This window comes from Gadus chalcogrammus, chromosome 3, assembly GCF_026213295.1.
Source record: "Gadus chalcogrammus isolate NIFS_2021 chromosome 3, NIFS_Gcha_1.0, whole genome shotgun sequence".
NCBI lineage: Eukaryota > Metazoa > Chordata > Actinopteri > Gadiformes > Gadidae > Gadus > Gadus chalcogrammus.
Window position 1 is genome coordinate 8,961,568 of NC_079414.1, and position 24,162 is coordinate 8,985,729.

The following is a 24,162-nucleotide window of genomic DNA, read 5'->3' on the forward strand; positions in this document are numbered from 1 at the left end:
GCATGACCTTGTCTCGCCACCGTATCACCCAAAAAATTTTATGTCTGCCGGGGGCCGGACAGAGGCAATATTAATATTAAAAAATTCAAAATAAAATATTTAACGATAAAACATTCAACTTAAATATTTTCAACGTCGCCAAATTCAACATGCCAAATTCAGCTGCAAAATTCAATGCATGAAAATTCAGTGTTAACATCCGGGGACCCAAGGAAGAGCAATCCAGTGTTTTAATGACGTTGATTTACCTTTGAGCATTTCCTATTATAGGCTACTGTGTCAAATTCTGTTTAGAATTAACGTTTGTATCAAGAAAGAAAGAACCAGTGAGTGACGCTCTTATTCCCGCTCTCCTTGCTTGACTTGCTTGAACTTGTTGTTGAATTTGGGGACGGTGAAAATATTTAAGTATAATTTTTTTAACGTTGAATATTTGATCAATTTAGAGAATGAAAATTTTGTATAGGATACCTTGCCTGGTTTCCATTGTTTATTTGCCAGTCATATTATGAGGGCAAACATTTGCTCATCTGGCAGTTCTAACCGTATACTGCAGAGCAGTGTTGGAGATAAAAATGTGTTCTACTTGTGCATTTAATGAATAGCAAATCAAAATGAAACATAGGTTTTATGTAACTTCACATGTTTTCATGTTACATTTTATAATATTATAATTTAGATAAATTAGGAATATTCTTTAAGAACAACGTAAAATCAGTTAGCTGACTTCAGCTTTAACTCTTTATTTTGCTTATAACTAACGTTGCAGTCACTTCACCCTCATCAAAAGCCACTAATGGGTTCAGTAATCAGGTAATGTATTTCCCCTCATCTCCAAGCACAATACTACTTCCTTTGATTATTCAATGTGACTTCCTGTGATCGAGGCTGTGCAGTTCACTGAAGGGCTCGGAGACTGTGGTTGTACATACACGATGGACATTTATTTTGAAGCTGTGTACGGTATGTGTACATGGTTGTTGTTTGCACACATCATCACAGTGAAAACAGATCTGCATTCTCAGTTACAAAGGAAACCGGTATCTGTCAGTGTCACAATAAAAAGTCTCAACAAAAGTTCCATAGTTAAATGAATAACAGCTACTTTCAACAAACCTAGTACCCTGGACATTACCTTATGGCCTCCATCTCCAGTAAATAACTACTAAAAAACACAAACAGTCCAAACACATCAGAGACCAACGGGGGAGCAGCTGAGAAATAAACCCATTCTGTCACCAGACCTCCCGGTTACCCACAATGCACCTGGAGTTGTCCCTGCCGTAATGGTGATCTAATTAAGGTTATACTTAGTGGAGTACTACACTATTTAGTCTCTCTCTCCACGTGTCCATGCCTGCTGCAGTTGACAGACAGCTCCAGGCTGAGTGATCCAACCTTATTTACCCAGGTTGGTCTCTGTGACGTTAACCATCTCTACCGGAGAGACCTGGCTGGTGCTTGTTAAACAAAAGTCTGTTTTCAAAACCTCGCGTGAACGTGCATATAAGAGGAGAACACACTGTCATTTCCTCAAGAATACCTCTCCACTTTATACGCATCTCTCAGTGGAATCCAGACACAAGCAAAGGGCCCCGAGGTAAAATCAAATGGGTTTATAACTCCACACCCCTCCCCCCAGGTCCACCACAAATAAATATCTTCTCTTTATATCTGGGAGGTTAAAGTTCAGCACAGCAGCGGAGTACGGGAGCCCTCAAGGTCCAAACACCCGCAGCTCGTTAGGGCTTGTGGTTAATTGATCTGGGCTCACTCAGCAAGCGGCTCCTGGCCAGCTATCATAGGGTGGTTAAATTAAAAGCTAATTAGAGGAGGAAGTGACATCATGAGACAGGATGACGCTGCCTGAGTGGGCTCTCAACGATCACCAGGAGTTCTCACCGCGGGCCCAAAAAAAAGGGGACCACCACTCTGTTGATAAGGCCCTTCAATATGCTGTAGGTAAGGTTGGTGAGGTGTAAAGAGAGAGCACAACACAGCATAAAGAGCATGATTTTGAAAAAATAAACATAAAAAACGTCCCGCCCTCTCTGCACCCTCCCTCCCTATGTTTCTCAAGCATTGAGAATGCTTACAATCACCACCTGTCTTTGACCGGGTGAATACATTACCCAAATTAGGGCGAGATGCCCTGATTGGTCAGAAATTAACCAGGTGTGGTCTAAAAATTTAAATATTCTAATACTATTCTCAAATTATCACTCTTAAATCTTCCCTACAGTACCTTTAATCGATGTATTCTGTCTGAACAAATTTACATTAAATTAAATGTATAAAACAGAGTATGTATATATGGGGCATTAGCTGGGAGGCTATTGCTAACGGTGTTGGGGTGTTTGCCACCATGAGGGCAGGATAGCAACAAAAGCTTTTAATCATTCTTTACAGCAGAATACAACTATTTAAATAAATCTGAAACTGTAGAAACAAGGTTCAAGCTACGGTTAGCTTCCAAAAGGTCTTCTAAAAAAAGACACCTGAAAAAAGTAGCTCTATCATCGTGCTATCACCGTATTGGTTAGTTAGAAACGAGAGCTACAGCCAAGGGTTCTGTTGCCCTCTGCCAGCCACGAGAAGCCGGCTCCCCCATCCTGAAGCTCAGAAACACCTTGCTATGGCTCTTTGAAAACACCAGTCAGGGCACTGGTCTCTGTTAGCATCTACTTTACAAGCTAGGCAGCTAGCGGCTAGGGCCGAGCGACGGAGGGAAGGGAGGGGAGGAGGAGGAGAGGAGGTGGAGAAGAGGAGGTGGAGGACAAGAGGAGGAGGAGGAGAGGAGGTGGAGGGGTGGAGGGGGAGAGGAGGAGGAGGAGAGGAGGTGGAGGGGTGGAGGGGGAGAGGAGGAGGAGGAGAGGAGGTAGAGGACAAGAGGATGGAGGAGGAGAGGAGGTGGAGGAGAGGATATGAGAGAGGAGTGGAGGTAACAGTGGAGGACGACGGAAGGTGAAAGAGAGGAGAGGAGGTTGAGATGAGGGGTGGTGGACAGGAGGGTTCGATGACAGAAGTACATAGAGGCGGGGAGAAGAGAGGAGTGAGGGAGAGGTCAATAAGGTGGAGTGGTTGGACGGGGATGAAGAAGACATGATGGCGTCTGAACGGGGGGACCCTGGTTTTTACACGTTCGTCCGACACTTTGGGAAGATGGGTCCTCCTTCAAGCCTTCTCTTTCTTACTGTGAACAAAGATAGAAAGGGGGAGAGAGAGAGAGAGAGAGAGAGAGAGAGAGAGAGAGAGAGAATAAACATAAGACACAGAAGAGAGAAGGGGGTAGGTGAGATTAGAAATAGGTAACACATACTGTTATGACTACAGTTCAAGCCGAGTGTTGGAGGCTTAGAGATTATAAAGTCTTCCAATTGAGACTTCTTCACAAGGTGGGGACGCTTCGCGCTCTTGACAAGGGCTTCTGAAACCCTCTGAGGACCAGAAAGACAATGAATTGGGACCCATTTTGGGTCTGCACCCAGTGCTATGAGACCCTGCTCTAGAGTAGAACACATCCCATCGGTTCTCATGAAAGAGTAAGTGGTTGTTGTTTTAACGAGTGTTCAAGCAGGCAGGCTGGGCAGAGACACAGAGGAGACCAAGCACTTCTCTACAAGTGGCTGTCACAGTCAAGAGCTGAGATCATCTCCTTCAGGAGATTAGACCTCTCGAGAGGAGGGCAGAGGAGAAGAGAGAGGTGAGGGGAGGAGAGAAGAAGAAGAAGGTGACATCATGGAAAGCAGCTATCTTCTGGCGCAAGGAAAAGAGAAGAGAAGATGTGGAAGACGAGGGCGCATCCATTTTATGATCAGCACAAGAGACATTCTGAAGAAGAGGAGGAGGAGGAGGACTAGTTTCCTCGGGCAGTAGGGAGCAGGACAGCAGCAGAGGTCACAGCGTGGCAGCCCAGAGGTCAGAGGTCATTACTTGGTACGGGGCTTGAACTTCTTCCCCAGGGCGCGCTCCAGCTCCGGTACGGAGAGGGTGAGGGTGAAGGAGCCGTCAGTGCCAGGGTCACACCGGACCACCCGGGCTAGCACCACCACGGAGCACACGTTAGGACGCACAGACACACACACACACACACACACACACACACACACACACACACACACACACACACACACACACACACACACACACACGTCACACGGACACACACACACAAACTCAGAACGTCTGTCATAATCCAGGAGGGCAGTTCGATTGGCCGGGGCTGACCAGGAGGTGTTCCTGACTGATGACATCCAGATGTTACAGGTGTGGTCAGCGCTTTGTATTCAGCGCACCTTGAACTGACCAAAGTGATGTTTAATTGACATATCATGGGCCACCTAAACGCTGGTCGGAGTCATGTGTGCATGTGTATAGATGAATGTGCTTGTGCATGTGTGTTCGTACGTATGTGTATGTATTAATGTGTGTGTGTGTGTATGTGCATGCATGTGCGTACATTAATGTGTGTGTGTATATTAATGCCCATGTGCATATGTGCATCTGCGTGTGCATGTTTGTGTTTGTGTGTTTGTATTAATGTGCGTGTGCGTGTGTTTCTGCATGTGTGTGCGTGGGAATTAACGTGTGTGTAGGTGTGCACGCGTGTGTATGAATGTGGTTGTGTGTGTGTATTAATGTGTGCATGTGTGTGTATGTGTGTATGCGTGAGTATTAATGTACGTGTGTGTGTGTGTGTGTGTGTGGTGTGTGGTGTGTGTGTGTGTGTGTGTGTGTGTGTGTGTGTGTGTGTGTGTGTGTGTGTGTGTGTGTGTGTGTGTGTGTGTGTGTGTGTGTGTGTGTGTGTGTGTGTGTGTGTGTGTGTGTACCCAGGTCGTTGTTTGTCATCATGGCGTTGGAGCCCCTGAGCCGGGGCCCTTGCTGGGTGAAGTGATAGCCGAACCTCAGCAGGGTGCGGTTCTTCTCCAGCATGCTGGCGATGTCCATCTCCACCTTGTTACCCAGCGGCTGGCTCTGCAGGAGGGACAGGATGTCGGCCCATTAATACATGTTAAGACGAAAACGCACAAAGGAGGGGGGAAGAGAGGAGGGGATGGGAAGGGAGGAGAGGGGAGGAGAGGAGAGAGAGGAGAGGGCAGAGACGAGGGTAGGAGAGGAAGGAGAGGAGGTGAGGAGGGGAGAGGAGAGGAGAAGGGGGAGAGGGGAGGAGACGAGAGAGGAGAGGAGAGGGCAGAGACAAGGGTAGGAGAGGAGAGAGAGGAGGTGAGGAGGGGAGAGGAGAGGAGAAGGGGGTCGGAAGGAAGGGAGGAGAGGAGAGAGAGGAGAGGAGAGGGCAGAGACGAGGGTAGGAGAGGAGAGAGAGGAGGGGAGAGGAGAGGAGAGAGAGGAGAGGAGAGGGCAGAGATGAGGGTAGGAGAGGAGAGAGAGGAGGTGAGGAGGGGAGAGGAGAGGAGAAGGGGGAGATGGGAGGAGGAGAGGAGAGGGCAGAGACGAGGGTAGGAGAGGAGAGAGAGGAGGTGAGGAGGGGAGAGGAGAGGAGAAGGGGGAGAGGGGAGGAGAGGAGGAGACCAGAGGAAAGGAGAGGGGGGCAGAAGAGAGGGGGGAGAGTGGGGGAAGAGGAGAGGAGGAGAGATGAAAGGGGTAAAATAGGTAATTAGTGGTGATTGAGTGAGCTTGCATGTGAGTGTGTGTGGGTGGGTGAGTCCTAAGGATAGAAAAGCCGAGGCAGCAATGGGAATGTGTTGGGGGGGTATATCTGCGTTTGTGTGTTTGACGTGTGTTCTATATCTATAACATAATATTAGATAAAAACATAAAATTAATAGAATTGTTAATTACTCTACGTTATTTTTTTTTAATTTGGGGAATTGGTTTGTGAATGTTTGTGTGTGTGTGTGTGTGTGTGTGTGTGTGTGTGTGTGTGTGTGTGTGTGTGTGTGTGTGTGTGTGTGTGTGTGTGTGTGAGTGTTGTGCGTGCGTGCGTGCGTGCGTGCGTGCGTGCGTGCGTGCGTGCGTGTGTGTGTGTGTAATTGCCTGTGTGTATGTGTTTGCACGCATGCCTGTGTGTACGTGCTTGCTTGTGTGTCTCTGTGTGTGTGTGTGTGTGTGTGTGTGTGTGTGTGTGTGTGTGTGTGTGTTGTGTGTGTGTGTGTGTGTGTGTGTGTGTGTGTGTGTGTACCTGGTTGTCTATCTTCAGCTCCAGCAGGGTGGTGTTGGACTGCAGAGCCTCTATGAGGGCCAGGACTCCGGCGCCGGTGATGAAGTTGGACTCCACGTTGAGGCTCTTCAGGGTGGTGTTGACCTTTAGCATGTCCGCCAGCGCCTGCAGACACCAGATACCGCTAGCCTGCGTCGGCGGGCTCCCTAACTACCTTGGCGACAGATAGCCGGCGCCCGGTACGCAGCTACCCTTCGTACTGGGCGCCGCTCGCCGGCTGACTGAGGACAAGCCAACAGCTGATCGTCCCTCTGAGGGGGGCGGTAGATCTCCATCAGAAGCCAACGTTAGCCAACTTAGCAGCTCTGAGCCAAAGTGAGGCTGTCAACAATCAGAGCAACCTGGAGTACAGCCCAGAGCTGTTCCGCGCTGCGCAGGCTACTGTTTACCATCTGGCAAACTAGTGTTAACCGTCTGGCTAACTAGTGTTACCCGTCTGGCTAACTAGTGTTAACCAGATGGCCAGGGTAGGGTTAGGGTTAGATTTGAACACAACCTCTCTGACATCAACCTCAGGGGGACCACACAATTCAGTGTGTGTGTGCGCGTACGTGTGTGTATGTTTGGTATGTGTGTAGGTGCGTGTGTGTATGTGTGTTTGATGGTGTGTCTGTGTGTATGGGTTTGTGTGTTTTTATGTCTCTGTGTGTGTGTGTGTGTGTGCGCGCGTGCGTGTGTGAGTGTCTGTGTGTGTGTGTGTGTGTGTGTGTGTTATGTGCTTTTGTGTGCGTGTGTGTCTGTGTGCATGGGTGCGTGTGTGTATGGGTCTCTGTGTTTGTGTGTGGGTGCATGCGTGTCTGTGTCTGTAAGTGTGTGTGTTTAGTTAAGTTAAGTTGAATTAGTTTATCTTTTATTGTCCCTCTTTTGGGGAAATTCCTTTCCTTCTTCTGACCCTTTTGACACATACACACTTGGACATACACGTGTGTGTTTGTGTGTGTGTGTGTGTGTGTGTGTGTGTGTGTGTGTGTGTGTGTGTGTGTGTGTGTGTGTGTGTGTGTGGACTCACGTAGGCCACGGGGTCGTTGCTCCGAGTTCCCACGACGCTCAGCCGCTCCACCACGCTGTTCTCCTTCAGCGCCGCCGCGTACGCCTTCAGGGTGGGCACCGGAATGTTCTGGAGCCCAGGAGAACACACACAGTGGGGCCTCATACAACAGAACCCAGTAGAATCGAACCCAGGAGAACATACACAGTGGGGCCTCATACAACAGAACCCAGTAGAACCGAACCCAGGAGGACAGCACATACTACAACAGAACGCAGCAGAATTTAACACAGTAGAATAGAAAGGAACATAATAGAACATAATAGAGCAGAATACAACTGCACACAAAAGATCATCGTTATAATTACTGAATAAATGCATTTATTAGCTCGAGAGGAGGGATGAGAGAGAAGAAAAGATAGACACAGGCTCAACAGAATACCACACACACATCTACACACATCACAACCCCCCCCCACACACACGTACCCGGATGTTGTTGAGGTTGACCTCCAACAGGTCGGGGTCGTTGCTCTTTATCCTCCGCAGCGTCTCCTCCACGTCCGTCGCATTGGGCTGCTCGTCAGGAACCGCCTTGTACTGGGTACACTGGATCACACCTGATAATACTGGTTAATACTGCTTTATACTGGGTACACTGGATCACACCTGATAATACTGGTTAATACTGCTTTATACTGGGTTACACTGGATCACACCTGATAATACTGGTTTAATACTGCTTTATACTGGCTACACTGGATCACACCTGATTATACTGGTTAATACTGCTTTATACTGGGTACACTGGATCACACCTGATATTACTGGTTAATACTGCTTTATACTGGGTACACTGGATCACACCTGATAATACTGGTTAATACTGCTTTATACTGGGTACACTGGATCACACCTGATTATACTGGTTAATACTGCTTTATACGGGTACACTGGATCACACCTGATAATACTGGTTAATACTGCTTTATACTGGGTACACGGGATCACACCTGATAATGCTGGTTAATACTGCTTTTATACTGGGTACACTGGATCACACCTGATATACTGGTTAATACTGCTTTATACTGGGTACACTGGATACACACCTATGATAACTAATGGTTAATACTGCTTTTATACTGGGTACACTGGATCACACCTGATTATACTGGTTAATACTGCTTTATACTGGGTACACTGGATCACACCTGATAATACTGGTTAATACTGCTTTATACTGGGTACACTGGATCACACCTGATAATACTGGTTAATACTGCTTTATACGGGTACACTGGATCACACCTGATAATACTGGTTAATATGCTTTATACTGGGTACATGGATCACACTGATAATACTGGTTAATACTGCTTTATACTGGTTACACTGGATCACACCTGATTATACTGGTTAATACTGCTTTATACTGGGTACACTGGATCACACCTGATATTACTGGTTAATACTGCTTTATACTGGGTACAACTGGATCACCTGATAATACTGGTTAATACTGCTTTATACTGGGTACACTGGATCACACCTGATTATACTGGTTAATACTGCTTTATACTGGGTACACTGGATCACACCTGATAATACTGGTTAATACTGCTTTATACTGGGTACACTGGATCACACCTGATAATACTGGTTAATACTGCTTTATACTGGGTACACTGGATCACACCTGATTATACTGGTTAATCCTGCTTTATACTGGGTACACTGGATCACACCTCATTACACTGGTTAATACTGGTTAATACTGGTTACACTGGATCACAGCTGACTTTTGACTTTACTCCACACTGAACCGGTTTATACTGGGTCACACACGAGAGCTGACTTACTATTGAGGCCCTGCTTGTTGACGATGGTGCTGCTGGTCAGAGCTTCATAGTACTGCTGGTTACTCATCAGGGTGTGCATCCCCAGGATAGCTGAGAGAGAGAGAGAGAGAGAGAGAGAGAGAGAGAGAGAGAGAGAGAGAGAGAGAGAGAGAGAGAGAGAGAGAGAGAGAGAGAGAGACAGACAGACAGACAGACAGACAGACAGACAGACAGACAGACAGACAGACAGACAGACAGACATACAGACAGACAGACAGACAGACAGACAGACAGACAGACAGACAGACAGACAGACAGACAGACAGACAGACAGACAGAGACAGAGAGAGAGAGAGAGAGAGAGAGAGAGAGAGAGAGAGACAGAGAGAGAGAGAGAGAGAGAGAGAGAGAGAGAGAGAGACAGAGACAGAACAGAGACAGAGACAGAGGAGAGAGAGAGAGAGAGAGGAGAGAGAGAGAGAGAGAGAGTAGGAGAGAGAGTAGGAGAGAGAGAGACAGAGAAACAGAAGGACAGAGAAACAGAAGGACATGGAAAGAAAGATAGAAAAAGACAGAGAGAGAGAGAAATATTGGACGAGAAAGATAGGGTGACATGGAAAGAAAGAGATTGAGAGGTGAGAGAGATAGAGAGAGAGAGATGGGGGAGAGAGGGAGGGATAGACAGACAGAGGCATGGGGGAGAAATAGGAAGGGCGTGGGAGGGAGAGAGATATAAATGAAACCAGAGGGAACTCAGTCACACTTCATGTTTAGAGCTGCAGTAACATGCATGCCATGGCTCTCTCTAAACATCAGCGTACTGTTATTATGACATCATTTAAAACGTTTTGAGTCGGGTCATAGGTCAGATCCGGCTCAAGCCAACAGTTTCTTACAGCGTTTGTTCTTCTATGAAACCTGCAGTCCCTATAAGGACATGAAGGTCTATCAATCTAAATATATACATTTATAAAGAGGTTGTTTACCACCATGGCAGTAAATTCTATTAAATATACATTATTTACATTTGATCAATATCATTGAGTTTTGAATGTGTTTTCTGTTAGTACATGCATGCAGTACAGGAGTGTGGACTGAGGACAGTGAGAATCAGGCAGACACAAAACGGTTTCATGTGCCTCATTCACCCAGCGGCCGTCTGGGTTCCTTCTTGGTTCTTAACACTAGCCATGTGGGTGAACTGAATGTGGGAGGACCGAGATGACTGGCAGGTAAATAAGGTCCATGGATCCTTGGTATCAAACTATAGCGACACATTAGTGCCATAATTCACTAATGTGATAAAAGATGCATTCGGGCGTATTATATTATTCCACACGCGTAGATATTGACTGCGAGCGCACAAAACAGCCTCTCGCGCGCGCAGATTACCTCAGCGCGTGCAAAACCTCTCGCGAAAGATGTTTTTACGCTCTCGCTCGAATTTAATTTTGGCACTATGGGGGAGGGAACCAAGCAGGGGGCTTTCCTATGATTGGCCGTTTCTGAAGCGCGATATTTGATTGACAGCCCTCCTCACATTCAATTCTGAATTGTACAGTAAATGGCTGAAACGATAGATTATATGAGTATAGGCGCAGCCTTTAAAGGCTATCGCTATTGGGTTATCCCTAAGCGTGAGCCGTAGCACTGAAAAATGTGTAATCCCCGACCACCAACAGCGTGGGCCTCAATTACGTCCGCGTGCGGCGTGCCTCAACGACGTCCGCATTTCGCAGATATAGTCGGGCGCCGGCGGACGTTCTGCTCCCAATAAACAGCTTTTCTGCAGCTATTTAAAGGACAATGAGGCCGACACTCAAAAGGCTGCGCCTATACTCATAGAATCTGGAGTTACAATACGTAACTATCGTTTCAGCCATTTACTGTACAATTCAGAATTGAATGAGAGGAGGGCTGAGTAGGGCTGTCAATCAAATATCGCGCTTCAGAAACGGCCAATCATAGGAAAGCCCGCCCTGCCTTGGTTCCCTCCCCCATAGTGCCAAAATTAAATTTGAGCGAGAGCGTAAAAACATCTTTCGCGAGAGGTTTTGCGCGCGCTGAGGTAATTAGCGCGAGCGAGAGGCTGTTTTGCGCGCGCTGAGGTAATTTGCGCACGCGAGAGGCTGTTTTGCGCGCGCAGAGATCATTTGCGCGCTCGCAGTTAATATCTACGCATGTGGAATAATATAATACGCCCGAATGCATCTTTTATCACATAAGTGAATTATGGCACTAATGTGTCGCCATATCAAACAACATGCATGTATGACTGTTATACTATAAGGCAGCTAGCAGCGCATACTAAAGCCTCTAGCAGCACATGCTAAAGCAGCTAGCAGCGCATGCTAAAGCAGCTAGCAGCACATGCTAAAGCCTCTAGGAGCACATGCTAAAGCAGCTAGCAGCGCATGCTAAAGCCTCTAGCAGCGCGTGGGATCAATGCGTTGAGTACCCAGGGTGGAGGTGAGATGGGAGGTCCACACAGTGATGGAGGAGGTGGAGGGCTGGAGGAGGTGAGGGGGTGGAGAAGATGGAGGAGGGGAGGGGGTGGATGGGTAGTGAGGAAAATGGGGTGATGATGATGAGTGGCGATGAGGAGGGTGATGAAGAGGAGTACTGGTTTGAGGACAGTGAACATGTTAATATTATTATTAAGGAATAAATGATTTACAAAAAATACAAATTCTATAAAATATGTCCATCTCTTGTTTCTATAACGCAGCACTTCATTAATGTATGTACTCTTGTTTCTTCATGGTTGACTGCCCTTCTTGTAAGACACTTTGGGTAAAAGCGTCAGCTCAATAAATAAATATGATGAAATATTTATGAACCTGGGAAATCTCATGTATGTAGTAGCTGCTATGTGCATGTAGTATTGTATAGTATAGTAAGTAGCATAGTAGTACATGATGTAGTATATATTGTACTATATGTAGTACTTATAGTACCTGCTATGTGTATGTAGTATTATATAGTTTATAGTAAGTAGCATATGTCGTAGTACATGTAGTATTTGTAGAAGTATATGTAGTATTTGTAGTAGTATATGTAGTATTTGTAGTAGTATATGTAGACTTATATTAGTACTTGTATTAGTACTTGTAGTAGTACTTGTAGTAGTACATGTAGTAGTACTTGTAGTACCTGCTATATCACAGAGCTCGGCGTCGCTAGCGTTAGCCAGAGCTTCCTCCAGCTCGGGTTCAAGGGTCACGTTCTCCAGGATGGGGTCGGACCGCTTCTTAGGAATAAACGCCTTACCTACACACACACACACACACACACACACACACACACACACACACACAGACACACACACACACACACACACACACACACACACACACGCGCGCATCTCAGCACACACACGCATATAAATATATAAATTATTTTTCTCTCTTTACGGAACTTCTATCTCTCTGTATATAATCTCCCTATGTCTCCTTACCTCTCTGTAGTATATAGTCACTCTACCTCTCTCTCTCTATGGAGTCTCTAGGTCTCTCTTCCTCTCTCACTCTATGGAGTCTATTGTGTCCCTACCTTTCTCTCACTCTCTGTAGTATATAGTCTCTCTACCTCTCTCACTCTATGGAGACTCTAGGTCCCTCTAACTCTCTCTCACTCTATGGACTCCCTATGTCTCTCTACCTCTCTCACTCTATGGAGTCTCTAGGTCTCTCTACCTCTGTCTTTCTATGGAGTCTCTATGTCTCTCTACCTCTCTCCCTCTCTATGGAGTCCCTGTGTCTCTCCCCCTCTCTCACTCTATGGATTCTCTAGGTCTCTCTACCTCTCGCTCACTCTCTGTAGTATATAGTCTCTCCACCTCTCTCACTCTATCGAGTCTCTGTGTCACTCTACCTCTCTTCTCCCCGGTGAAGGGCACCAGGTCCTCCTTGTCCGGGTGCTCGTTGGCGCTCTTCTCCAGGTGTGCCAGCAGGTCGTCCCTCTGGAAGGTCCCGGTCGGGGCCTTCTTGGTCTGGTCCTTCTGCCGCATTCCGGCCGGCAGCAAGGCATTCTGACCAGGGAGGATTCTCATTGGTCACTTCATACAAAAACATTCATTACTCTGTTAGGACAGAAGGCAGGACTACAGGACCAAACGGGTGTGTATGCTCGTGTGTGTGTGTGTGTGTGTGTGTGTGTGTGTGTGTGTGTGTGTGTGTGTGTGTGTACGTGCATGTGTGTGTGCCAGCGTGTGTGTATCAGAAAGATCAATTGTGTGTGTTTGAGGTGTTAAAGAGACAGTTTATGTGGGAGCATACATATGTGAGAGTGTGAGAGAGTATGAGTGTAAGTTTGTGTGGGAGGGTGTGAGAGAGAGAATGTGTGTGCGGGTGTGCGTGTGTGCATGCTTGTGAGTGTGCGTGTGCATGTGCGCGCGTGCCTGTGTGTGTGTGTGTGTGTGTGTGTGTGTGTGTGTGTGTGTGTGTGTGTGTGTGTGTGTGTACAACAGTCAGCTAGAGGAACGTGATGCCGTTGTATTTAACAGATCCTGTCTGCTAAGACGGTACCCAGAGCCTCCCTGCCCCCCCTCCCCCTCCCCCCCCCCCCCAACCCCCAGGAACCAGACCCTTAACCTCAAGAACGAGGTAACCTTCAAACCAGTCATATTAATAATTAAACGGTCTTGCGTAGAGGAGTGTAGCGAGGTCGTATGAACCACATGACATGAAACACATTGCGTATAGAACAAGTTTATCTGGACTTCTTTGGTCTCGGCCGAATTAGGATCCACTTGTTTTGAAGTGTGCTGACCGTTTAACCCTTAACTTCCTGAACATAGCAAAGAGCCATACAAACTAAACTTATCTTAATTGGGATCCACCACACTAGCACACTGTAATATAAGAGACAATTCTTCAAATGCCTGTTTTTAAAACCATGCAACCCGCAAAATCCTCTCTGTTTCAATGGAATATAAATCTCAGAATAGCTGGACCAATAACATCATATTTATGAATCGGTCCGATGCAGAACACAAATCTTAGACCGAACTTATCCAAGATTCTTTCGCAGAAACTGAGTTAATGTTGGAGCCTGGAAACACCCATATGAAGCAGAACTACGGGTCCCCTCGAAGGAATAAATTAATCCACACACTTTGGCCCTTTGTTACGGCGTCTGCCGTGGATCATAGCGGGAGCTGGGATCACTGTGTGTTTTGTCTCTCTGTGTTTTCATACTATGGGCGGAGCTAGCGGACGCCAGCCTCTCCGGACTCCTCCTTCTCCACCTCAAGCAGACACACCTGAGGATCATGTTAATCAACCCTTCCTGTTTATATACTCCAGCTGCTCAATCAGTCATCGCCAGATCGTCAAACACTAGCTCCGTTAGGAGGGTTCCTACGTAACTATGTTCTTGTATTCGTGGATATCGGCTTCTTCTCCTGTCCAGACCGTCTCAGCAAGAACAAAGAAACTTTTCCCCTCACTTAACGAACAAAGAAAACTATTCTTAACTCGGAGACCAGGAGATAGTGCTACTTTTAGGGGCTAATCTTATCTCTTCGCCCAGAGACCAGACTGGACCAGAACCTCTGACAGCACCCAGCTGACCTCCAGCAGCAGGGAGGAATACCAGCAATATGTACCCGTCCCCACATTGTATAAGATTGCTCATTTCATCCATTCCTTGATTGAGTGGTCAGAATGTCTTTACTTGTGAATGTTTTATTATTTATTAGAGTATTATTATTTGTAAGAAAGTCGTAATTGTTAGAATTTTGTAATTGTTATACTGTTACAATTGTTACAAAGTTATGCTTCCTGCAATGTTATACTTTTTAATATTTTCTGATTGGTTAGAATCTTATAATTGTAAGTAATTATATATAATTGTTAAACATTCTGATTGGAAAGTATGTTATTATTGGTTTATATGTGTGTGGAAAAAATATGTTGTAGGTTTTTATCATATTTCTAATTTTATTTAAGGCTGTTATGTTGTATAATCTAGCCCCACCGAATGTTTTCCCATATGGCCTGGAATAAACCAAACAAAGGTGGGGTAGGCTCAGTAACTGCTGGTCAATACAAAGCAGTTATAACTGCCAGTCTTTACTGCCTGTCCTAACTGCTGACCACAAACAAATGGGGTTTGCGCTTATTGGCAGCGACGAAGGAGCCTCTGGCCTTTAGGTTAACACCTCCCTCTTTTGATGTAAGGACAATTGCATTGAGGGGAGATTAAACTGTTAAAAGGCTCTGTGAAACTGCATCCTGGGCTAACTCTGCTAGAGAGGAGACTGGTGTATGCATGTATCAAATTGGTTCAAATTCTACATTCATATTTTTATATCTCCTTGACACAATGTCTCATACAGAAATTGCCAGGACAAAAGGTTATTATTGTTATACTGTTAGAATTCAATAATTGTGAGAATGCTAAATTGTTATGTTCTAATTTGTTTAATGTTAGAATTGTTAGAATGTTAGAATTGTTACTGTTATTGTTAGAATGTAACAATTGCTAGAATGTTATTATTGTTAGAATGCTATAATTGTAAGAATGTTATTGTTACAATGTTCTGATCGGTCACCAAGGGCCTCATGTTTTCTCTGAGGACGAGGGGAGGGGCTGTGCGTGGGTGTGACGGCAGCCTGTAAAACGTTCCAGGAACAGAGAGGGCAGCCATGCCAGGAAGACCCTGAGTGTTGTTTAATACTGGACACAGACTCACACACGCAAAGGCACTCTCACATGAATACACACACTTGCACCTAAATACACACAGCCACACAAATACACAAACACTCACATACACACATATCAATACGTCCAGTCCAGAGAGTCCTGTCTCTACACCAGGGGTCGGCAACGCCACGCGTGCCACCACTGGCACGGGGCAGCATAATCATGGGCACACTTAAAAAAAAAATATTAAAAAAAAATATTTTAATTTTATTATTATTATTTAAAAAATTCACAGCACAATCATTGCTACCGATTTTTTTTTGCACTTTATTCTGTTTTGGGCATTTCCTCCCAGTGCAAATATGTTTCAATTAGTTACAGAAAGTAGTGTTCTGAATGTTCTGATGTTGTGAGTAATAGAGAAGAAAATATTTAAAATATTGTTGCAAGTGGCCTGTATGCATCGCCTTCACATGGTTTTGCAAAGCTGTACATGTCTTAAAGATATTGATTTGGAGGGTTCCAGCATTCTCATATATTCTCGTTTTTTACATTTCTCACAGTGCAAATATGTTTTTGAATGAGTTTCTGAAAATGGTGTTTTAAGATGGGATATATGTAATTATAATTTGTAAACCCTTGTTGCAAATATAAAAACCAAAAAAATATTTAAAATGTTGATGCATGATTTTGGACTATATGGAAATAGTACAATTCCAGGTCTTCTGGAAATGTTTTTGGTCGCTGTGTCATAATTCAGCTTAATTTTTTATATATTGTTGCTTAAATCACACTCATGAACGAGAAAAAGTCTAACTGGCACTTCATGTTGAAAAGGTTGCTGATCCCTGCTCTACACGATCCATGACATCGCTGTGGCATCCTTATGACATCATGATGACGTCAGGATGCAACCGAGGACAAGCGCTTGAAGACGCGCCCCCCAAACCCTCTGCTTCAGTAACAATGGCAACCTCATGGGCCAAGAACCAACAGTGGACTAGCAGCAGCAACCATCGCCTGCTCAATGCTCACTGGTGGAGATTCGTGAAGTAACCAGGAACTAATTAAAGTCAACCAATTCCAGCCCTGTGCGTACAATTTGTGTGTAAAGTGGAAATAAGGTGTTTTGATATGACGTGTGTGTGTGTGTGTGTGTGTGTGTGTGTGTGTGTGTGTGTGTGTGTGTGTGTGTGTGTGTGTGTGTGTGTGTCATACATCAGGGTCTAGCTCCTCCAGTTCATTCTCTAGTCTCTGAAGTTCTTCCTCTGTCAGCTTCTGCAGCAGATCGTCTTCATCGATGTCCCGGTACTTCTCCATCTCCTTCCTCATCACCGACATGATCACACACCTGACACACACACACACACAAAATGTATCAAACACACCAAAACAAACATATTCTCTAGTCTAGATAGACAGGCAGACAGCAAGACAGATAGACAGACACGTGTACAGACAGAAAGACAGACAGTCACCTTGATTTTGGCTCTGCAGAGAAATCCTAGATGATTTGAAGTCCGCCTGGTAGAGCGAGGGAGAGAGAGAGCGAGACAGAGCAACAGAAGAGAACGGGAGAGAGAGAGTATGAATTTTTGGAGATGGAGCGACCACATAAACATGTGACCTTTGAACCCCAGAACTTTAAGGATCCGCTAGGAAACAAACCATCTCCAGACCTCGCAAGGACACACACACACACACACACACACACACAGCACTACAGGAAACAGATTTGTTGCATCTTTTCGATCCAAAACAGAAACCAGCAGGTGGTAGTCTGCCTAGTGTCTCCTTGCTCTACCCGCCTGGCCAGCATCACAGTCTCAGTGGTTTCCATTGGAACGAGGAACCAGGGGACAGGGCTCTGCTGTCTCTACCTGTACACCTCTCTTTGTCTAGACATCATGTCCATGTTTACTGGTTAACAGCAGTTCATGGACCGGTAGCAGAAGCCCATTTTTCCAACCATGGCCGGGTCCAGAGGCCGCAGGGCCCAGGGCCAGAGATACGCTGGGGCCCCCATCGTCTGAAATACTACCTGGCTCTCGACAAAAACAACCTGCTATCGATTGCTTCTCTCCCAGTTCCCCGCCCTGGACACCCTGGCCCCGGGCCAGGAGCCCCGTGTGTCTAGTCCATAATACAGCCATGGCCCTTTCCTTCCCCCTCTCCATCAATTTTTTTCTCTCTCTTATGCTCACAGCCTCTTCGTCGATCTCTGTAACACTTGTATCACTCCATCATCAGCAACGTGTGTATTTGACGCACGCAAACATTATTTTGTTACATACATCTTGAGTGTATCCACTGTTCCTTACTTTGTGTGCGTGCGAGACGCGTGTGTGTGTGTGTTACCCTCCTAGCACCACTCCCCCCCACCCAACTACATCAAGATAACCTGTCAGGGTGGTGTGTGTAGCTTTCCAAGAAAAGCAACGAGCAGATACAAGGTAATTGCTTGACCGTGACTCAACGAGGCAAAAAATGAGATATTTTATGTTGAATAAGTAGTAGGTGGTGAATCTAATAAATCAAATGTTAGAAAGTTCAAGTTAAAAAGTTCCCATATTAACTATAAAATGAGTCTCCGAAAACAAAAAAACTCCAGTTGCACAATATTTAGAAACGAGGTCAATAATGGGGCTGTAGGAGATGACTTCTCTTCCTAAACACAAACCTCCGAGGGATCTCAACAGTCTCATATAGTGAGCTGCAAAGAGGCTCATCATCCGAGGTTAACTTGCAATCTTACAACCATTATGGAGAAATGGGATGGGAAGGGGAAAGCAGAAGTCAACAGGGAACACGGGAGTGGGTCAGGCTTAAACCTTTGAGACAGCAGGTGGGGGGGGGGGGAGCCGACGAGACAAACCGAGCTCGTTGGTTCAGTATACCTAGTGAGACCGCAGTGTTCCGGGAGTTTATGTTTGGCCCAGTTTCCGCGTAAAAGGGCAAAATTTGCAGGCCTTTCATTGTCACCGGGTCCAGGCCAGTGTGGTTTCTTTATAAGTAATATGCAACAGTTTACATACGGATTGGTCAAGCTTCAGAAGACCGCAGACTTTGTCTCGGTTGCAGATTTTATGCTCTGCCCGAATGTCCCGTCTGACTTCAATAGAGACAGTGGCCTACATCTTCAACTCACAGGCCAGCAGTGTGCGTAAACGCGCATGAAGACAATTTAAGATGGACGTTTCAAAGCAGACCATGAAACAAGCCTAATAGTTTGAGTTTAGTCACATTGAGTAATGGGACGTCCCAATCAAACTAAATCCTTCCAAAAGTAGGCCTACTACACATCGATGTGCCATGTCTCATTAAATGTTATTTAGTTGCATTGTGAGGCACAGCAGCCGGGTCATCAGTCCCAGCCATATAACGCAGCACCATTAGTCCAATCCCCTTGCTTAAATGGTGCAGGTCCGTTCACCCACGACCACTCCGCTCCTACAAACCTTAATTTTTTTCCTTTTAACTTCCCATTCCCGGGAGAAGATTAAACTTTAAGTTCGGTTGTATTGCATGCAAACTTATTTTGAATGTATTTGCGTACAGGGCCTACCTCCTCCAGCGCTATTAATAGCCGGCCGTCCCGCTTTATGAAGGCAACGAATACTTTGACCAGATATGGTTTCCTCTGGAGCCGGCTGCGTCGGCAAGACTGCTGCGGCGATAGAAACTAAAAACAATATCCACAGAACCACGCTAAAGCGCTTAGTCCAGGCCGGAGTTGGTAAATCTGGATCTGCGATTTGCTCTGTCGGTATCGCCGGAACTTTTGCGCCGTCCCCGGCTGCTGTGTGGGTGATGTCCTAGGGCGCCTCTCGTCTCCCGCTAAGGCAAAGTCAACTGTCTGTGTGCGCAAACCCTCCCCCACACGGCTGCCCTGTCACTCAAGTGAGGTCATCATGTGCGCGTCTCACCAGGAGCGCGTGTGGCCTGACGCGTCTCTTGATAAACACCATAGTCTCACAAATCCAACATTAGATATCCTAGGTTAACGATGACCAGACCACAGTGAGGGAGCATCTGGCCAGAGACTCTCGAACAACATGTAAATCTTATTTTAATGAACAAAATGAAGAGGACAGCGGTAACAAAGCAATTTCCTCACTTTTCAAACGTAACTTATGTACAGGAAAATAAAGAAAAAAACACAAGAGCCAACATGCAACACAAAAAATGTCAAAACAAATCCAAAAAATTATAAAACAAGGCAAAACGTTGATGTGCCGAAATAACAAGTGATCCATAAACAGTAAGATAAGGTCCAATTTTCTTTTACACATGCTAAATCTACTGCTCACAGCACAACCCTCCCATGTACCAAATAAAACCGCACCAGTCGGCCAACTAAAATAACATTTCTCTCAACTAGGTACAGCAGTAAATCTGGTGCGTGGGGCAAGAGCTTCAAAATAAAAGCGTGAGCTAAGAGTTCCAAGAGTAAATCAACAATATACACGCTGCCATGATGGATTGGGGGATGCAATTCGGCTTAAGGCCTCTAGATGGTGCTGGTGGCGGGGAGCTCGCAAAGGTCAGTCATAATGTTGTGGATCCACACATCATTGTCTTCTTCGCTGGTGTCCACCAGGAACACTGTCAACCTCCGCTCGCTGACCTCACCCAAGCCAGCCTTGACCTCCGACCCCTCGTGCACGCTCTCCACCTGGGCCACAAGCGCACGCTTCTCCACGTGGTTCCTGAACACCATGGACGCCTCCTCAGACCATCCCCCATGGGGGACACCTGGGGGAGGAGGGGAGAGGACAAGACGACGGAGCGGAGGGAGAGAAGAGGGAGGAAGAGGAGGCAACTGAGGTCAGACCGAGTGTAACGTGGTAGTGCTGGGTGCGCTTGGGCTTGTGCTGCTTTTGTTTGTTTTGCACTGATGTCTTGTTTTTTTGTTCTCACTCCTGCACTCAATCATATCAATCACCTCCTGGAGGCGGAGCATTGTGGCTGCAGGATGCGGATTGGCTCACCTTGATTGTTGGCGCAGCCCCCAGACATAAGATAAGATAAACTTTATTCATCTCAGGAGAGAAATGTAGGTGTTCCAGCAGCCAGCATACATACACACAACACAACACATGTATGCATACATAACCCACCTATACTAAAACCATGAGCCCACAATACCAGAAAAAAAACAAAAAAAACAAAGCCAAGTAGGGGATGGAGGCTCACTCTCTCCATCTGAGCACAGAAGCTGGCACACTTATACATTTTGTAATCTGCTTGTCAACTTTGCTAAAGATGTTATATTTGTTTTTACTAGTGGTGTGCATAGATTTTTTTTTTTAATCTAGAATAATTTTGGAATTAATCTAGATTAAAATGGCAAACGGCAAAAAATCCTTTCGTTTACCTTGACAGCTGTCAATTATACTTGTCAACGGTGAAATATTAAATATAATCCACCGCCGGAAGTTGTGAAGTGCCCATGCAAGTGAACGGAGCAGTCTACAGCATTGAGAAGAGCCGTGTAATAATCCATAATAATGTAAGGTTTAGAAGTTAAATATTTGAAAGTTGTAGAATAAATTAATATAATTTATATTGGAGGTAATTTGCTAGAAATGTATTTACAATGTTTAGACAGTTGATCATTTACATATTTATGTTACACAATCAGGGCTCTACAGTGCGCCCATTTCACTCGCATTTGCGAGTGAATATTTCGGCGTGCGAACGAGAAAAACAAAACAGGAGCACGCGTGCGAGTGACTTCTCCACAGCGCACTATACTGTGCGTTCACACCAAACGCGAAGGGGCGAAACCATAGACATCATATAGGATCCTACATGATGTCTATGGGCGAAACGATTCCATACAAAGCAGCGATTCCATTTGCAGCGCGACACTTTTGCCCGGCACGGGCGAGCGCGTTCACGTGGATTTCAGGTGGATTGAAATATTTAAACTTTGCCGCGACATTCGCGTAATGACAGCCAATCAGCGTTCAACAGCGTGGCCACTGAGTGACGTGCGTTACGTAACAGCCAATCAGTTTTCAACCGGCCAACCGCTCCCTGCAGTGCAGTCCGGGGTGAACCGCAGCATGGAGGAGAAAGTGATTGCTGCCGTTTGCGACTCCCCGAGCTCTATATAGAATAGTATATAATGTAATATTATTGTATTGTATACTATATACAATATCACGGCCAAAAGCTCTGTGCTCCTCCGGATAGCCGTAGCGCAGGGAGCGCTACGGGAGGGTTTAGCAGGGTTTGTTTACCTACGTTGCTATGGTTACCAGTCTTGTGTGTTCCAACGGTTTATTAGGTATCTAAATCGCTGTCTAATCAATACTTCATTCACTGCCTCTTCCGTGGTCATTACAATATTATGAATAGACTGCGTGGAGAAAGTTAATGCTGTTATGGTAGACGATAAAGTCTACAAATTCAACCCCCGACTGGTTGAAGGATTTCGGGTGGCTAGTTTATGATGCTAAGAACATGAAAATGTTCTGTACATTTTGTAAGGAAGCCCCATCGGCAATGGCAGGCTCCTCTCTGTTTATAACGGGGAACCCTAATCTGAAACGCGATGCTGTGGTGAAACACATCGAGTCCACTAGGCATTCTCGCTGCCCGAGTTCTATATAAATCACACCCAGCCCAATAACCCTGGTACGGTGGAAGCCGAAATTGGTGCTGTTTTGTGCCCTGAATGTAATCTTGTCTATTTATTTGTCTTAATTTTGTTTTAGTAAGTGGGTTCTGTTGGTGTGTGCAATTTCTGCACGCTAATAAATGTTCTAAACAAAAACCTATTGTGCCCCCATTTTTTCCCCTGTGCTCCTAATTTTTTTAACTTAGGGGCACAAGTGCTCCTGAAAAAAAAAGTTAGCGTAGAGCCCTGTACACAATTATTACTTACATATTTACATGTTTACATATTTAAAGGCCCACTATGCAACAATTTTAGCCAAAATAACCGTAATTATGCAGGTTGAAAGTTGTTCTGATCGTTCTACCACCAGTTCTGGGTAGTTTGTCGGGTGTTTCATTGCCCCAAGTCGCTTCTCCAAGGAAAAAGCGAATATGCAACTTGCTCTGTTCGGACCGACACAATCCGGATGTGACGCAGCGGAAGTATCCAATCGCGCCTCGAAAATGTAGTCAGATTGTAGTTTCGAAAATGCTTTACGGCACAGACACACCCCCAAACATGGCACCGGCTAGATATAAACAGCCAGTTGCGAGGCAATTGTTGCATTCATCATGGATCAATTGACTGATAAGGGACCCAAGAGGCGACTGTCGGTGGAACAAAAGAATAAAAAGAAGTTGGACCAGAAAAGAGACCAGACACGAGTGAAAGGGGAACTATGCAACTTTTTTGGCTTGATTTACCTTAATATAACAGGTTAAGAGTCATTGCGATGGTTTCTATTATACATTTATGTTCGATTGGTCGTTGTTTCGACTCCCCCTAGCGCATCTTGGCGGAAAAAGGGAACATGCAAGTTTCTGCCGGCGACCCGCCGACAACTCTCTCGGGAGTCTCGGGTCTCGCAAAGTAACGAATTGCTTTACAGCACAGACCCCCAAACACGGAACCGGCTCGATATAAACACAAGTAAGGGATTGTTACATTCATCATAGATCAGCCGACTAAAAAGAGACAGAGAAACCCAATGTCGGAGGAACAGAAGAAGAGACAAGGGAGACTGACCGACAGAGAGGCCAGACACGAGTAAACGTTGGGCAAGCTTTTCAGGAATAGCGTGAACTGAAAGGAAATAGAAGACTGCAAATCAGACGCCGACTTGGCCGTGTTGCTTTTGAAATTGAAAGTACCTTTGGGTGAACTTTGTCTTCGTGGTATTCTTGATGTTGATAGTCTCTGTAAAAAAGTGTTTGCTCGACCATTTTGTTGTGAGCCCTGTAAAAATGTGTTTTCTCGACCATTTTGTTGTGAGCCCTGTATGTTTCTAGCTTGCTTGGTTGCAACCATGGAAACACCTTTGTTTCCATGGGTGTTTTGCTGTTCGTCTGTCTCGTCCCCCAGATACAGGCTGAATACCCGAATCCAGGTTCTAGTTTATTTAGATTATTATGTTGGCCAACACTCTTACACTGAATGTTCTGTTCAACCAAAGATAAAACAATTATAATCTAGGACAGGGGTCTTCAACGTTTTTCAGGCCACGGACCCCCAAACTGAGGGAGAGATGGAGCGGGGACCCCCTACTTATATATTATATAAAATTGTGTTTTATATTAAACTGGTCCTATGGTGCCATGTACAAAATTAACCTTGTTATTGTGCATTCAATACCAAGATATTCAAATAATACGTAGGTTCATATGTTCATGTTTTTATTTTAAACATGTGCAAGGTACAGTAAGTAAACTGTAAACATAACAGACATTTTTAAAACATAAATGTGGAAAGGAAAATTAGTGATGCTTGTTAGTGCCACTGGCATGCATAAACATACCTGCTATCTTGCATTAAATACTGAGACAATTAGAAGTGGAAG

General features: G+C 45.4%; 2 protein-coding genes across 4 annotated transcripts in view; both read right to left on the bottom strand.

Annotated features, from left to right (window-relative positions):
• Positions 1 to 751: 751 nt before the first annotated feature.
• On the bottom strand, positions 752 to 19,539 carry tmod1 (tropomodulin 1). 3 transcript variants are annotated; one of them, XM_056585810.1, is made up of 11 exons: positions 19,224 to 19,539; positions 17,137 to 17,182; positions 16,877 to 17,009; positions 12,881 to 13,037; positions 12,161 to 12,277; positions 9,029 to 9,118; positions 7,656 to 7,786; positions 7,188 to 7,295; positions 6,140 to 6,283; positions 4,830 to 4,974; positions 752 to 3,193 (listed from the first exon to the last, which is right to left on the bottom strand). In XM_056585810.1, exons 3-11 carry the CDS (start codon positions 16,997 to 16,999, stop codon positions 3,135 to 3,137), a joined length of 1,074 nt encoding a protein of 357 aa, XP_056441785.1. In that variant the 5' UTR covers positions 17,000 to 17,009; positions 17,137 to 17,182; positions 19,224 to 19,539; the 3' UTR covers positions 752 to 3,134. The 3 variants fall into 3 exon arrangements, with proteins under 3 accessions (XP_056441785.1, XP_056441783.1, XP_056441784.1); XM_056585808.1 differs by lacking the exon at positions 752 to 3,193 and adding an exon at positions 3,915 to 4,039; XM_056585809.1 differs by lacking the exon at positions 752 to 3,193 and adding an exon at positions 3,915 to 4,039 and having other exon boundaries at positions 19,215 to 19,539.
• A 145-nt stretch (positions 19,540 to 19,684) lies between these two features.
• LOC130378658 (tudor domain-containing protein 7A-like) overlaps positions 19,685 to 24,162 on the bottom strand; it is a 60,053-nt gene continuing 55,575 nt past the window's right edge. The window contains exon 24 of the mRNA XM_056585372.1: positions 19,685 to 20,413. Coding sequence (XP_056441347.1) covers positions 20,169 to 20,413 — 245 coding nt within the window. The 3' untranslated portion in view covers positions 19,685 to 20,168. The remainder of the gene's footprint in view (positions 20,414 to 24,162) is intronic.